The sequence below is a fragment of the Hemitrygon akajei genome, unplaced genomic scaffold (genome assembly GCF_048418815.1).
Source record: "Hemitrygon akajei unplaced genomic scaffold, sHemAka1.3 Scf000136, whole genome shotgun sequence".
Lineage (NCBI taxonomy): Eukaryota > Metazoa > Chordata > Chondrichthyes > Myliobatiformes > Dasyatidae > Hemitrygon > Hemitrygon akajei.
The window spans coordinates 763,151-778,366 of NW_027332022.1; the positions used below are offsets into that span (position 1 = coordinate 763,151).

Below are 15,216 nucleotides of genomic sequence, written 5' to 3' on the forward strand. Positions count from 1 at the left end.
GCCCCTTCCTCCTGTGGGATCTGGCTCCCCCAACCCCCTTCCTCCTGTGGGATCTCTCTCCCCCATCCCCCTTCCTCCTGTGGGATCTCTCTTCCCCATCCCCCTTCCTCCTGTGGGATCTCTCTCCCCCATCCCCCTTCCTCCTGTGGGATATCCCTTCCCCATCACCCTTCCTCCATTGGGATCACTCGTCCATATGACTTCCTCCTGTGGGATCTCTCTTCCCCACCCCCATCATCCTGTGGGATCTCTCTTCCCCATCCCCGTTCCTCCTGTGGGATCCCTCTTCCCCATCTCCCTTCCTCCTGTGGCATCTCATCCCCAGCCCCCTTCTTCCAATGGGAATTATCTTCCCCACCCGCTTTCTTCCTGTGGGATCTCTCTTCCCCTTCCCCCTTCATGCACTCTCCTTACCAACCCCCTTCCTCGTGTGGGATATCCCTTCCCCATCACCCTTCCTCCTTTGGGATCACTTGTCCATCTGACTTCCTCCTGTGGGATCTGTCTTCACCATCCCCCTTCCTCCTGTGGGATCTCTCTTCCCCATCCCCCTTCCTCCTGTGGGATCTCTCTCCCCCATCCCCCTTCCTCCTGTGGGATCTCTCTTCCTCATCCCCCTTCCTCCTGTGGGATCTCTCTCCCCCATCCCCCTTCCTCGTGTGGGATATCCCTTCCCCATCACCCTTCCTCCTTTGGGATCACTCGTCCATCTGACTTCCTCCTGTGGGATCTGTCTTCCCCATCCCCCTTCCTCCTGTGGGATCTCTCTCCCCCATGCCCCTTCCTCCTGTGGGATCTGGCTCCCCCAACTCCCTTCCTCCTGTGGGATCTCTCTCCCCCATCCCCCTTCCTCCTGTGGGATCTCTCTTCCCCATCCCCCTTCCTCCTGTGGGATCTCTCTCCCCCATCCCCCTTCCTCCTGTGGGATATCCCTTCCCCATCACCCTTCCTCCATTGGGATCACTCGTCCATATGACTTCCTCCTGTGGGATCTCTCTTCCCCACCCCCATCATCCTGTGGGATCTCTCTTCCCCATCCCCGTTCCTCCTGTGGGATCTCTCTTCCCCATCCCCCTTCCTCCTGTTGGATCTCTCTTCCCCATCCCCCTTCCTCCCTTGGGATCTCTCTTTCCCATTCCCCTTCCTCCCGTGGGATCTCTCTTTCCCATTCCCCTTCCTCCCGTGGGATCTCTCTTCCCCATCCCCCTAACTCCTGAGGGATTTCGCTTCTCCATTGGCATTTCTCCTTTGAGATCACTTATCCATCCGACTTCCTTCTGTGGAACCACTCTTCCATATCTCCGTACTCATGTGGGATTAATTTTCCCCATCCACTTTCTTCCTGTGGGATCACATGTCCCCATCCACCTGTGGGATCTCTGTTCCCCATCTTCCACCCTCCTGTGGGATCTCTCCCCCATCCCCCTTCCTCCTCTGGGCTCTCTCTTCACCATCCCCCTTCCTGCAGTTGGGCCTCTGTTCCCATTCCCCTCTTCCTGTGGCATCTGACTTTCTCAGCTCCCCTCCTCCCGTAGGATCGCTCTACCCCATCACACTTCCTCCTGCTGTTTCTCTCCTGATGCTCCTTCCTCCTGTGGAATTGCTCTTCCCCATCCCCCTTCCTCCTGTGGGATCTCTCTCCCCCATGCCCCTTCCTCCTGTGGGATCTGGCTCCCCCAACCCCCTTCCTCCTGTGGGATCTCTCTCCCCCATCCCCCTTCCTCCTGTGGGATCTCTCTTCCCCATCCCCCTTCCTCCTGTGGGATCTCTCTCCCCCATCCCCCTTCCTCCTGTGGGATATCCCTTCCCCATCACCCTTCCTCCATTGGGATCACTCGTCCATATGACTTCCTCCTGTGGGATCTCTCTTCCCCACCCCCATCATCCTGTGGGATCTCTCTTCCCCATCCCCGTTCCTCCTGTGGGATCCCTCTTCCCCATCTCCCTTCCTCCTGTGGCATCTCATCCCCAGCCCCCTTCTTCCAATGGGAATTATCTTCCCCACCCGCTTTCTTCCTGTGGGATCTCTCTTCCCCTTCCCCCTTCATGCACTCTCCTTACCAACCCCCTTCCTCGTGTGGGATATCCCTTCCCCATCACCCTTCCTCCTTTGGGATCACTTGTCCATCTGACTTCCTCCTGTGGGATCTGTCTTCACCATCCCCCTTCCTCCTGTGGGATCTCTCTTCCCCATCCCCCTTCCTCCTGTGGGATCTCTCTCCCCCATCCCCCTTCCTCCTGTGGGATCTCTCTTCCTCATCCCCCTTCCTCCTGTGGGATCTCTCTCCCCCATCCCCCTTCCTCGTGTGGGATATCCCTTCCCCATCACCCTTCCTCCTTTGGGATCACTCGTCCATCTGACTTCCTCCTGTGGGATCTGTCTTCCCCATCCCCCTTCCTCCTGTGGGATCTCTCTCCCCCATGCCCCTTCCTCCTGTGGGATCTGGCTCCCCCAACTCCCTTCCTCCTGTGGGATCTCTCTCCCCCATCCCCCTTCCTCCTGTGGGATCTCTCTTCCCCATCCCCCTTCCTCCTGTGGGATCTCTCTCCCCCATCCCCCTTCCTCCTGTGGGATATCCCTTCCCCATCACCCTTCCTCCATTGGGATCACTCGTCCATATGACTTCCTCCTGTGGGATCTCTCTTCCCCACCCCCATCATCCTGTGGGATCTCTCTTCCCCATCCCCGTTCCTCCTGTGGGATCTCTCTTCCCCATCCCCCTTCCTCCTGTTGGATCTCTCTTCCCCATCCCCCTTCCTCCCTTGGGATCTCTCTTTCCCATTCCCCTTCCTCCCGTGGGATCTCTCTTTCCCATTCCCCTTCCTCCCGTGGGATCTCTCTTCCCCATCCCCCTAACTCCTGAGGGATTTCGCTTCTCCATTGGCATTTCTCCTTTGAGATCACTTATCCATCCGACTTCCTTCTGTGGAACCACTCTTCCATATCTCCGTACTCATGTGGGATTAATTTTCCCCATCCACTTTCTTCCTGTGGGATCACATGTCCCCATCCACCTGTGGGATCTCTGTTCCCCATCTTCCACCCTCCTGTGGGATCTCTCCCCCATCCCCCTTCCTCCTCTGGGCTCTCTCTTCACCATCCCCCTTCCTGCAGTTGGGCCTCTGTTCCCATTCCCCTCTTCCTGTGGCATCTGACTTTCTCAGCTCCCCTCCTCCCGTAGGATCGCTCTACCCCATCACACTTCCTCCTGCTGTTTCTCTCCTGATGCTCCTTCCTCCTGTGGAATTGCTCTTCCCCATCCCCCTTCCTCACGTTGGGTCTCTCTTATCCACCCCCTTCGCCTTCCTCCTGTGGGATCTCTCTTCCCTATCCCCCTTCCTCCTCTGGAATCTCTCTTCCATGTACCTCCTCTTCCTGTCGGATTCCTATTGCCCATCCCCCTTCCTCCTGTGGGATCTCGCTTCCCCAGCCCCCTTCCTCCTGTATGATCTCTCTTCCACATCCCCCTTTCTCCTGTGGGATCCCTCTTCCCCATCTCCCTTCCTCCTGTGGCATCTCATCCCCATCCCCCTTCCTCCTGTGGGATCTGTCTTCCCCAGCCCCCTTCCTCCTGTATGATCTCGCTTCCACATCCCCCTTTCTCCTGTGGGATCCCTCTTCCCCATCTCCCTTCCTCCTGTGGCATCTCATCCCCATCCCCCTTCCTCCTGTGGGATCTGTCTTCCCCATCCACCTTCCTCCTGTATGATCTCTCTTCCACATCCCTCTTCTTCCTGTGGGATCTCTCTTCACCATCCCCCTTCCTCCTGTGCGATCTCTCTTCCCCATCCCCCTTCCTCCTGTGGGATCTCTCTCCCCCATCCCCGTTCCTCCTGTGGGATCTCTCTTCCCCATCCCCCTTCCTCCTGTGGGATCTCTCTCCCCCATCCCCCTTCCTCCTGTGGGATATCCCTTCCCCATCACCCTTCCTCCTTTGGGATCACACGTCCATATGACTTCCTCCTGTGGGATCTCTCTTCCCCACCCCCCTTCCTCGTGTGGGATATCCCTTCCCCATCACCCTTCCTCCTTTGGGATCACTCGTCCATCTGACTTCCTCCTGTGGGATCTGTCTTCCCCATCCCCCTTCCTCCTGTGGGATCTCTCTCCCCCATGCCCCTTCCTCCTGTGGGATCTTGCTCCCCCATCCTCCTTCCTCCTGTGGGATCTCGCTCCCCCATCCCCCTTCCTCCTGTGGGATCTCTCTTCCCCATCCCCCTTCCTCCTGTGGGATCTCTCTCCCCCATCCCCCTTCCTCCTGTGGGATCTCTCTCCCCCATCCCCCTTCCTCCTGTGGGATATCCCTTCCCCATCACCCTTCCTCCTTTGGGATCACTCGTCCATATGACTTCCTCCTGTGGGATCTCTCTTCCCCACCCCCATCCTCCTGTGGGATCTCTCTTCCCCATCCCCCTTCCTCCTGTGGGATCTGTCTTCCACATCCCCCTTCCTCCTGTGGGATCTCGCTCCCCCATCCCCCTTCCTCCTGTGGGATCTCGCTCCCCCATCCCCCTTCCTCCTGTGGGATCTCTCTTCCCCATCCCCCTTCCTCCTGTGGGATCTCTCTCCCCCATCCCCCTTCCTCCTGTGGGATCTCTCTCCCCCATCCCCCTTCCTCCTGTGGGATCTCTCTCCCCCATCCCCCTTCCTTCTGTGGGATATCCCTTCCCCATCCCCCTTCCTCCTTTGGGATCACTCGTCCATATGACTTCCTCCTGTGGGATCTCTCTTCCCCACCCCCATCCTCCTGTGGGATCTCTCTTCCCCATCCCCCTTCCTCCTGTGGGATCTCTCTTCCCCATCCCCCTTCCTCCTGTGGGATCTCTCTCCCCCATCCCCCTTCCTCCTGTGGGATCTCTCTCCCCCATCCCCCTTCCTCCTGTGGGATATCCCTTCCCCATCACACTTCCTCCTTTGGGATCACTCGTCCATATGACTTCCTCCTGTGGGATCTCTCTTCCCCACCCCCATCCTCCTGTGGGATCTCTCTTCCCCATCCCCCTTCCTCCTGTGGGATCTCTCTTCCACATCCCCCTTCCTCCTGTGGGATCTCTCTTCCCCATCCCCCTTCCTCCTGTGGGATCTCTCTACCCCATCCCCCATCCTCATGTGGGATCTCTCTTCCCCATCCCCCTTCCTCCTGTGTGATCTCTCTTCCCCACCCCCATCCTACTGTGGGATCTCTCTTCCCCATCCCCCTTCCTCCTGTGGGATCTCTCTTCCCCATCCCCCTTCCTCCTGTGGGATCTCTCTTCCCCATCCCCCTTCCTCCCTTGGGATCTCTCTTCCCCATCCCCCTTCCTCCCGTGGGATCTCTCTTTCCCATTCCCCTTCCTCCTGTGGGATCTCTCTTCCCCATCCCCCTAACTCATGAGGGATTTCGCTTCTCCATTGGCATTTCTCCTTTGAGATCACTCATCCATTCGACTTCCTTCTGTGGAACCACTCTTCCATATCTCCGTACTCCTGTGGGATTAATCTTCCCCATCCACTTTCTTCCTGTGGGGTCACACGACTCCATCCACCTGTGGGATCTCTGTTCCCCATCTTCCACCCTCCTGTGGGATCTCTCCCCCATCCCCCTTCCTCCTCTGGGCTCTCTCTTCACCATCCCCCTTCCTGCAGTTAGGCCTCTGTTCCCATTCCCCTCTTCCTGTGGCATCTGACTTTCTCAGCTCCCCTCCTCCCGTAGGATCGCTCTACCCCATCACACTTCCTCCTGCTGATTCTCTCCTGATGCTCCTTCCTCCTGTGGAATTGCTCTTCCCCATCCCCCTTCCTCACGTTGGGTCTCTCTTATCCACCCCCTTCACCTTCCTCCTGTGGGATCTCTCTTCCCTATCCCCCTTCCTCCTGTGGGATCTCTCTTCCATGTACCTCCTCTTCCTGTCGGATTCCTATTGCCCATCCCCCTTCTTCCTGTGGGATCTCTCTTCCCCATCCCCCTTCCTCCTGTGGGATCTCTCTTCCCCATCCCCCTTCCTCCTGTATGATCTCTCTTCCACATCCCCCTTCCTCCAGTGGGATCCCTCTTCCCCATCTCCCTTCCTCCTGTGGCATCTCATCCCCATCCCCCTTCCTCCTGTATGATCTCTTTTCCACATCCCCCTTCCTCCTGTGGGATCCCTCTTCCCCATCCTCCTTCCTCCTGTGGGATCTCTCTTCCCCATCCTCCTTCCTCCTGTGGGATCTCTCTTCCCCATCCTCCTTCCTCCTGTGGGATCCCTCTACCCCATCCCCCTTCCTCCTGTATGATCTCTTTTCCACATCCCCCTTCCTCCTGTGGGATCCCTCTTCCCCATCCTCCTTCCTCCTGTGGGATCTCTCTTCCCCATCCTCCTTCCTCCTGTGGGATCTCTCTTCCCCATCCTCCTTCCTCCTGTGGGATCTCTCTTCCCCATCCTCCTTCCTCCTGTGGGATCTCTCTTCCCCATCTCCCTTCCTCCTGTGGCATCTCATCCCCATCCCCATTCTTCCAATGGGATTTAACTTCCCCACCCCTTTTCTTCCTGTGGGATCTCTCCTCCCCTTCCCCCTTCATGCACTCTCCTTCCCAACCCCCTTCCTCGTGTGGGATATCCCTTCCCCATCACACTTCCACCTTTGGGATCACTCGTCCATCTGACTTCCTCCTGTGGAATCTCTCTTCCCCATCCCCCTTCCTCCTGTGGGATCTCTCTTCCCCACCCCCTTCCACCTGTGGTATCTCTCTTCCCCATCCCCCTTCCTCGGGGAATCTCTCTTCCCCACCCCTTCCACCTGTGGGATCTCTCTTCCCCACCCCCTTCCTCCTGTGGGATCTCTCTTCCCCATCCCCCTTCCTGCCATGGGATCTCTCCTCGCCATCCCCCTTCCTCCTGTGGGAACTCTCTTCCCCATCTCCCTTCCTCCTGTGGGATCTCTCTTCCCCATCCCCCTTCCTGCCATGGGATCTCTCTTCCCCATCCCCCTTCCTCCTGTGCGATCTCTCTTCCCCATCCCCCTCCTCCAGTGGGAACTCTCTTCCCCATCCCCCTTCCTCCTGTGCGATCTCTCTTCCCCATCCCCCTCCTCCAGTGGGATCTCTCTTCCCCATCCCCCTTCCTGCCATGGGATCTCTCTTCCCCATCCCCCTTCCTCCTGTGCGATCTCTCTTCCCCATCCCCCTTCCTCCTGTGCGATCTCTCTTCCCCATCCCTCTTCCTGCCCTGGGATCTCTCTTCCCTATCCCCCTTCCTCCTGTTGGATCTCTCTTCCCCATCCCTCTTCCTCCTGTGCGATCTCTCTTCCCCAACCCCCTTCCTCCTGTGGGATCTCTCTTCCCCATCCCCCTTCCTCCTGTGTGATCTCTCTTCCCCATCTCCCTTCCTCCTGTGGGATCTCTCTTTCCAATCCCCCTTCCTCCTGTGGGATCTCTCTTCCCCATCCCCCTTCCTGCCATGGGATCTCTCTTCCCCATCCTCATTCCTCCTGCGCGTTCTCTCTTCCCCATCCCCCTTCCTCCTGTGGGATCTCTCTTCCCCATCCCTTTAGCTCGGGTGGGTCTATTTCACTGTATCCCATTGACATTTCTGCTTTTCTGTTAGGAACATTTTGTTTAGCCATCTGGAAATGGGAGAGTTTACAGGGTCACACTGACAAACTAAATTACTGACATTTGGTGAATACATTGGAGCTGGTCAGTGAGGGATATTGACAGTGGTGCGAACTCCGATCAGTGATTTACTGAAGGGTTTAATGTTTACTGAAATATCCGAGTGAGAGAAGTTCCCCCCAGACCCACGGTTTGAATCACTTTGTTCATCAATTTGTCTGTTTGTGTTTAGGCTTGGGCAGAATGAACTGGGAGATTCAGGAGTGAAACTGGTCTCTGCGGCTCTGAGGAACCCGGAGTGTAAAATACAGAAACTGCGGTAAGTCTCAGACTGTGGGAGATTGTGTTTACAGTTACTGGGTGTCTGACCATGAACATTAAGAAACATAGAAAACCTACAATAGAGGCCCTTCGGCCCACAACGCTGTGCCGAATATGTCACTACCTTATAATTACCTCAGTTTTACCCATAGCCCACTATATTTCTAAGCTCCATGTAGCCATCCTGGAGTTTAAAGATCTGATCGTTTCCGCCTCCACTACCGCCGCCAGCAGCCCATTCCACGCACTCACCACTGTCTGTGTAAAAAAACTTACCCCTGACCTCTCCTCTGTACCTACTTCCAAGCACCTTAAAACTATGCCCTCTCGTGCTAGCCAGTTCAGCCCTGGGGAAAAGCCTCTGACTATCTACATGATCAATGCCTCTCATTATCGTGTACACCTCTACCAAGCCACCTCTCATCCTCCGTCACTCCAAGAGAAAAGGCTGAGTTCACTCAACTTATTCTCATAAGGCTTGGTCCCCTATCCAAACAACATCCCCGTAAATCTCCTCAGCACACTTTCGATGGTTTCCACGTCATTCCTATAGTGAGGCGACCAGAATTGAGCACGGTACTCCAAGTGGGGTCTGACCAGGGTCCTATATTGCTGCAACATATAACCATATAACAATTACAGCATGGAAACAGGACATCTCGGCCCTTGTAGTCCATGCCAAACGCTTACTCTCACCTACTCCCTCTGGCCCGCACTCAGCCCGTAACCCTCCATTCCTTTCCTGTCTATTTACCTATCCAATTTTACTTTAAATGACAATATCGAAACTGCCTCTACCACTTCTACCACACAGCCACCACTCTCTGAATAAAGAAATTCCCACTCGTGTTACCCTTAAACTTTTGCCCCCTAACTCTCAAATCACGTCCTCTTGTTTGAATCTCCCCTATGCTCAACGGAAAAAGCCTATCCACGTCAACTCGATCTATCCCCCTCATAACCTCTCAACTCTTAAACATTACCTCTCGACTCTTAAACTCAATCCCATGACTGATGAAGGCCAATACACCGTAGGCCTTCTTAACTACAGAGTCAACCTGTATAGCAGCTTTGAGTGTCCTATGTACTCAGACCCCAAGATCCCTCTGATCCTCCACACTGCCAAGACTTACCATTAATACTATATTCTGCCATCATATTTGACCTACCAAAGTGAACCACTTCACACTTATTTGGGTTGAACTCCATCTGCCACTTCTCAGCCCAGTTTTGCATCCTATCAATGTCCCGTTGTAACCTCTGACAGCCCCCCACACTATCCACAACACCCCCAACCTTTGTGTCATCATCAAATTTACTAACCCTACCCTCCACTTCCTCATCCAGGTCATTTATAAAAATCACAAAGACTTGGGGTCCCAGACCAGATCCCTGAGGCACTCCACTGGTCACCGGCCTCCATGCAGAATATGACCCATCTACAACCGCACTTTGCCTTCTGTAGGCAAGTCAGTTCCGGATCCACAAAGCGATGTCCCCTTGGATCCCATGCCTCCTTACTTTCTCAATAAGCCTTGCATGGGGTACCTTATCAAATGCCTTGCTGATATCCATATACACTATACTGCTCTACCTTCATCAATGTGTTTAGTCACATCCTCAAAAATATCATTCATGCTCGTAAGGCACAACCTGCCTTTGACAAAGTCATGCTGACTATTCCTAATCATATTTTGCCTCTCCAGATGTTCATAAATCCTACCTCTCAGGATCTTCTCCATCAACTTACCAACCACTGAAGTAAGACTCACTGGTCTATAATTTCCTGGGCTATCCCTACTCCCTTTCTTGAATAAGTGAACAACATTCGCAACCCTCCAATCCTCCGGAACCTCTCACGTCCTCATTGATGATGCAAAGATCATCGCCAGAGGCTCAGCAATCCCCTCCCTCGCTTCCAGCAGTCGCCTGGTGTACATCTCTTCCAGTCCCGGTGACTTATCCAACTTGATGCTTTCCAAAAACTCCACCACATCCTCTTTCTTAATATCTACATTCTCAAGCTTTTCAGTCCACTGCAAGTCATCCCTACAATTGCCATGATCCTTTTCCGTTATGAATGCTGAAGCAAATGATTCATTAAATACCTCCGCTATTTCCTCCGTTTCCATATGCACTTATCCATTGTCACACTTGTTTGGTCTTATTCTTTCACATCTTGTCCTCTTGCTCTTCACATACTTGCAGAATGCTTTGGGGTTTTCCTTAATCCTGTCCGCCAAGGCCTTCTCATGGCCCCTTCTAGCTCTCCTGATTTCATTCTTAAGCTCCTTCCTGCTAGCCTTATAATCTTCCAGATTCATATCATTACCTAATTTTTTGAACCTTTCATAAGCTCTTCTTTTCTTCTTGACTAGATTTACAACGGCCTTTCTGTGCCATGGATCTTGTACCCGACCATCCTTTCCATGTCTCATTGGAATGTACCTGCTCAGAACCCCACGCAAATATCCCCTGAACATTTTCTACATTTCATCGGTATGTTTCCCTGAGGACATCTGTTTCCAATTTATGCATACAAGTTCCAGCCTGATAGCCTCATAGTTCCCCTTACTCCAATTAAAGGTTTCCCTAACTTCCCTGTTCCTATCCCTCTTTAATGCTATGGTAAAAGAGATAGAATTGTGATCACTATCTTCAAAATGCTCTCCCACTGAGAGACCTGACACCTGACCAGGTTCATTTCCCAATAGCAGATCAAGTACAACCTCTCCTCTTGTAGGCTTATCTACATATTGTGTCAGAAAACCTTCCTGAACACACCTAACAAACTCCACCCCTTCTAAACCCCTCACTCTAGAGAGCTGTCAATCAATATTTGGGAAATTAAAATCTCACACCTCAACAACCCTGTTATTGTTACTCCTTTCCAGAATCTGTCTCCCTATCTGCTCCTCGATGTCCCTGTTACTGTTGGGTGGTCTATACAAAACACCCAGTAGAGTTATTGACCCCTTCCTGTTTCTAACTTCCACCCACAGAGACGCCGTAGACAACCTCTCCATGACATCCTCCTTTTCTGTAGCCGTGACACTATCTCTGATCAACAGTGCCAGGTCCCCACCTCTTTTGCCTCCCTCACTGTCCTTTCTGAAACAATTAAATCCTGACACTTGAAGTAGCCATTCCTGCCCCTGCACCATCCTAGCCTCTGTAATGGCCACAACATCATAGCTCCGAGAGCTGATCCACGCTCTAAGCTCATCCGTTTTATTCATCATACTCCTTGCATTAAAATAGACACATCTCAAACCATCGGACTGAGTGCCTCCCTTCTCTATCACCTGCGTATCCTCCCTTTCACACTGCCTCCAAATTCTCTCTATTTGTGAGCCAACCACCCTCTCCTCCGTCTCATCAATTTGGTTCCCACCCCCCAGCAATTCTAGTTTAAACTCTCCCCAGTAGCCTTAGCAAACCTTCCTGTCAGGATATTGGTCCCCCGGGAATTCAAGTGCAACCCGTCATTTTTGTACAGGTCACACCTGCTCCAAAAGAGGTCCCAATGATCCAGAAATCTGAATCTCTGCCTCCTGCTCCAATCCCTCAGCCACACGTTTATCCTCCACCTCATCCTAATCTTATTCTCCCTGTCACGTGGCACAGGCAGTAATTCCGAGATCACTGCCTTTGAGGTCCTGCTTCTCAAATTACTTCCTAACACCCTGTACTCTGTTTTCAGGATCTCTTCCCTTTTCCTACCTATGTCACTGGTACCAATATGTACCACGACCTCTGGCTGTTCTCCCTCCCACTGCACGATATCTTGGACGTGATCAGAAACATCCTGGACCCTGGAACCTGGGAGGAAAACTACCATCCGAGTTTCTTTCCTGTGTCCACAGAATCGTCTGTTTGACCCCCTAACTTTAGTCCCCTATCTCTGCTGCCATCCCCTTCCTTTCCCTCCCCTCCTGAGCCACAGGGCCAGACTCTGTGCCAGAGGTGTAGCTGTTGTTACTCCCTCTCCAGCAGTACTCGAACAGGGGTACTTATTGTCGAGGGGTACAGCCACAGGGGTACTCCCTAGTATCTGCTTCTTGCCCGTCCCTCTCCTGACTGTGACCCATTTCTTCAGTCTCCCGTGGCCCCGGTGTGACCACCTGCCTGTAACTCCTCTCTATCACCTCCTCGCTCTCCCTGACCAGACGAAGGTCATCGAGCTGCATCTCCAGTTCCCTAACTCGGTCCCTAAGGAGCTGCAGCTCGACACACCGGGTGCAGATGTTGCCGTCCAGGAGGCTGGGAGTCTCCAGGATCTCCCACATCTGACACCGAGCACAGAAAACCAGCCTCACACACATACTCTCTGTCTGTATTGTAAACAGATAACCTACCTCGCCTCGACCATTTATCGCCGAAGCCCCGTTGAGCCAAAGCCTTCCTACTCCGTCTCCCGCTCCTCTGACGCTCACTCTGTAAATCTGTCTTCCTTTTAAACTCTTCTCGCTGTTCTCTCTGGCCGACTTGCGCAGTCGTGCTGAGGAAAATAATCAGTAATTGTGTTACTGATAAACACTGGGGATTTGTACCGTCTCCTGTCTCTCTGTGTCCTTCACCCTCACTCTCTCTCATCTCCAGGCTGAGAAAGGTCGGTCTCACAGATTCTGGTGCCGAGGATCTCGCCTCCGCTCTCAGTACAAACCCATCACTGACGGATCTGTACCTGAGTTATAATGAACTGGGAGATTCAGGAGTGAAACTGCTGTCTGAGTCTCTGAGGAACCGGCAGTGTAAAATACAGAAACTGGAGTAAGTACCAGACTGTGGGAGATTGTGTTTACAGTCACTGGGTGTCTGACACTGAACATTAATGTGATCAGTAATTGTGTTACTGATAAACACTGGGGATTTGTACCGTCTCCTGTCTCTCTGTGTCCTTCACCCTCACTCTCTCTCATCTCCAGGCTGATGGGTGTCGGTCTCACAGATTCTGGTGCCGAGGATCTCGCCTCCGCTCTCAGTACAAACCCATCACTGACGGAGCTGGACCTGAATGATAATAAACTGGGAGATTCAGGAGTGAAACTGGTGTCTGCGGCTCTGAGGAACCCGGAGTGTAAAATACAGAAACTGTGGTAAGTACCAGACTGTGGGAGATTGTGTTTACAGTCACTGGGTGTCTGACACTGAACATTAATGTGATCAGTGATTGTGTTACTGATAAACACCGGGGATTTGTACCGTCTCCTGTCTCTCTGTGTCCTTCACCCTCACTCTCTCTCATCTCCAGGCTGAGAAAGGTCGGTCTCACAGATTCTGGTGCCGAGGATCTCGTCTCCGCTCTCAGTACAAACCCATCACTGACGAAGCTGAACCTGAGTGATAATAAACTGGGAGATTCAGGAGTGAAACTGGTGTCTGCGGCTCTGAGGAACCCGGAGTGTAAAATACAGAAACTGGGGTAAGTACCAGACTGTGGGAGATTGTGTTTACAGTCACTGGGTGTCTGACACTGAACATTAAGGTGATCAGTAATTGTGTTACTGATAAACACTGGGGATTTGTACCGTCTCCTGTCTCTCTGTGTCCTTCACCCTCACTCTCTCTCATCTCCAGGTTGTGGAGTGTCGGTCTCACAGATTCTGGTGCCGAGGATCTCGTCTCCGCTCTCAGTACAAACTCATCACTGACGGAGCTGGACCTGAGTTTGAATAAACTGGGAGATTCAGGAGTGAAACTGGTGTCTGCGGCTCTGAGGAACCCGGAGTGTAAAATACAGAAACTGGGGTAAGTACCAGACTGTGGGAGATTGTGTTTACAGTCACTGGGTGTCTGACACTGAACATTAAGGTGATCAGTAATTGTGTTACTGATAAACACTGGGGATTTGTACCGTCTCCTGTCTCTCTGTGTCCTTCACCCTCACTCTCTCTCATCTCCAGGCTCGGGAAAGTCGGTCTCACAGATTCTGGTGCCGAGGATCTCGTCTCCACTCTCAGTACAAACCCATCACTGACGGATCTGGACCTGAGATCAAACTCACTGACAGACCGATCTGTCCCCGCTCTCCGCCGCCTCATACTGACCCTCCCGAGTCTGGAGTGGATCCGGTGAGTGTTTGTGTTAATGTTCAATGTGATAAAATGTCAGCGGATCCGCGGGTTTTCTGGTGATATTTGTCTGTGAGTGTTGTTGAAGCATTAACCCCGGTCCCCTGTTACTGACACTGTTGTGTAATCTGTTTATTTCATCTTTATTCTCCCATCTGTTTCAGGCTGGAGGAGAATCAGTTCAGTGAGACCGGGAGGAAGGAACTGAGATCTCTGCGGGGAGTCAGACCCGGACTGACAGTGGATCTGTGAACATCCCCGCCCGCGGGATGGGGACATTTGGCCGACTCCCCGCCCTCCCCTTTAACTCCCGCCCTTACCTTTAACGGCCGCGCGCCGGGGCTGATTCCCAACGGTTTTAACGGAACCGGACTCGCGCTGTGTGCGTCGCTCGCAGCGGTCCCGCAGTGACGTGTTTCCGCCTGTTGTCCGGCGGGGCAGCTTCCGCCGGATGTGCCTGTTCGAGACTCCCCACGTGACACCCCGGGGATTTACCCAGACAGGAAGAGCCCGGGGGTCCGGGGCTCAGTCAGGGACACCGGTGTCCCGGGGTGGGGGGAATGATCCCGGGAGAGAATCCTTTTGCCCCCTTTGCTGAGGACGGTGCATTCGGCAGCCTGGCCGATATAATGATGTTAAATTGACAAATGCCTCGGCAGTGACCCTGGATCTGCAGCGATCCCGGACACGGCCCTGAAGTGTGATTTTATAATCATCGGTTCCCTGATGCAGAGTGACGGTGAGAAACGGGACTGATTATTCAACCGGTCACTCGTTGCTGCCAATCAGTTAATTGTGTGTGACTGTGAGAGAGTCGATTTACATTTGTCATGATTATATCAATAAACCGCTGTAACTTAGTGTCTTGGTGTCTGACTTTGGTCTCATTAGAGGAGAATCAGTGACATGGGGTTACTGCTGCCCCCAGCACCCGATGAACTGAAATGGTAGGGCACTGAGGAATGCAGTAGAACAGAGTGATCTCGGAATAATGGTGCATAGTTCCCTGAAGGTGGAATCTCATGTGAATAGGGTGCTGAAGAAACCTTTTGGTATGCTGGCCTTTATAAATCAGAGCATTCAGTCGAGGAGTTGGGATGTAATGTTACAATTGGAAAAGGCATTGATCAGGCCGAATTTGGAGTATTGTGTACAGTTCTGGTCACCGAATTATAGGAAAGATGTCACCAAAACAGAGAGAGTACAGAGAAGATTAACTAGAATGTTACCTGGGTTTCAGCACCTAA

The 15,216-nt window shown here is 53.0% G+C and overlaps 1 protein-coding gene across 3 annotated transcripts in view; it reads left to right on the forward strand.

Annotated features, from left to right (window-relative positions):
- The window catches only part of LOC140723800 (NACHT, LRR and PYD domains-containing protein 3-like), a 99,860-nt gene extending 85,048 nt beyond the window's left edge, over positions 1–14,812 (forward strand). For 2 of the 3 annotated variants that reach the window (XM_073038336.1, XM_073038337.1), the window contains exons 7-9: positions 7,807–7,893; positions 12,498–12,668; positions 12,824–13,005. In XM_073038336.1, the coding sequence (XP_072894437.1) occupies positions 7,807–7,893; positions 12,498–12,668; positions 12,824–12,998 (433 nt within the window). In that variant the 3' untranslated portion in view covers positions 12,999–13,005. Of the gene's footprint in view, positions 1–7,806; positions 7,894–12,497; positions 12,669–12,823; positions 13,006–13,149; positions 13,321–13,475; positions 13,647–13,801; positions 13,970–14,133 lie in introns of those variants that run through there. The other variant, XM_073038338.1, reaches the window with a different exon arrangement.
- The last annotated feature ends 404 nt before the right edge of the window (positions 14,813–15,216 follow it).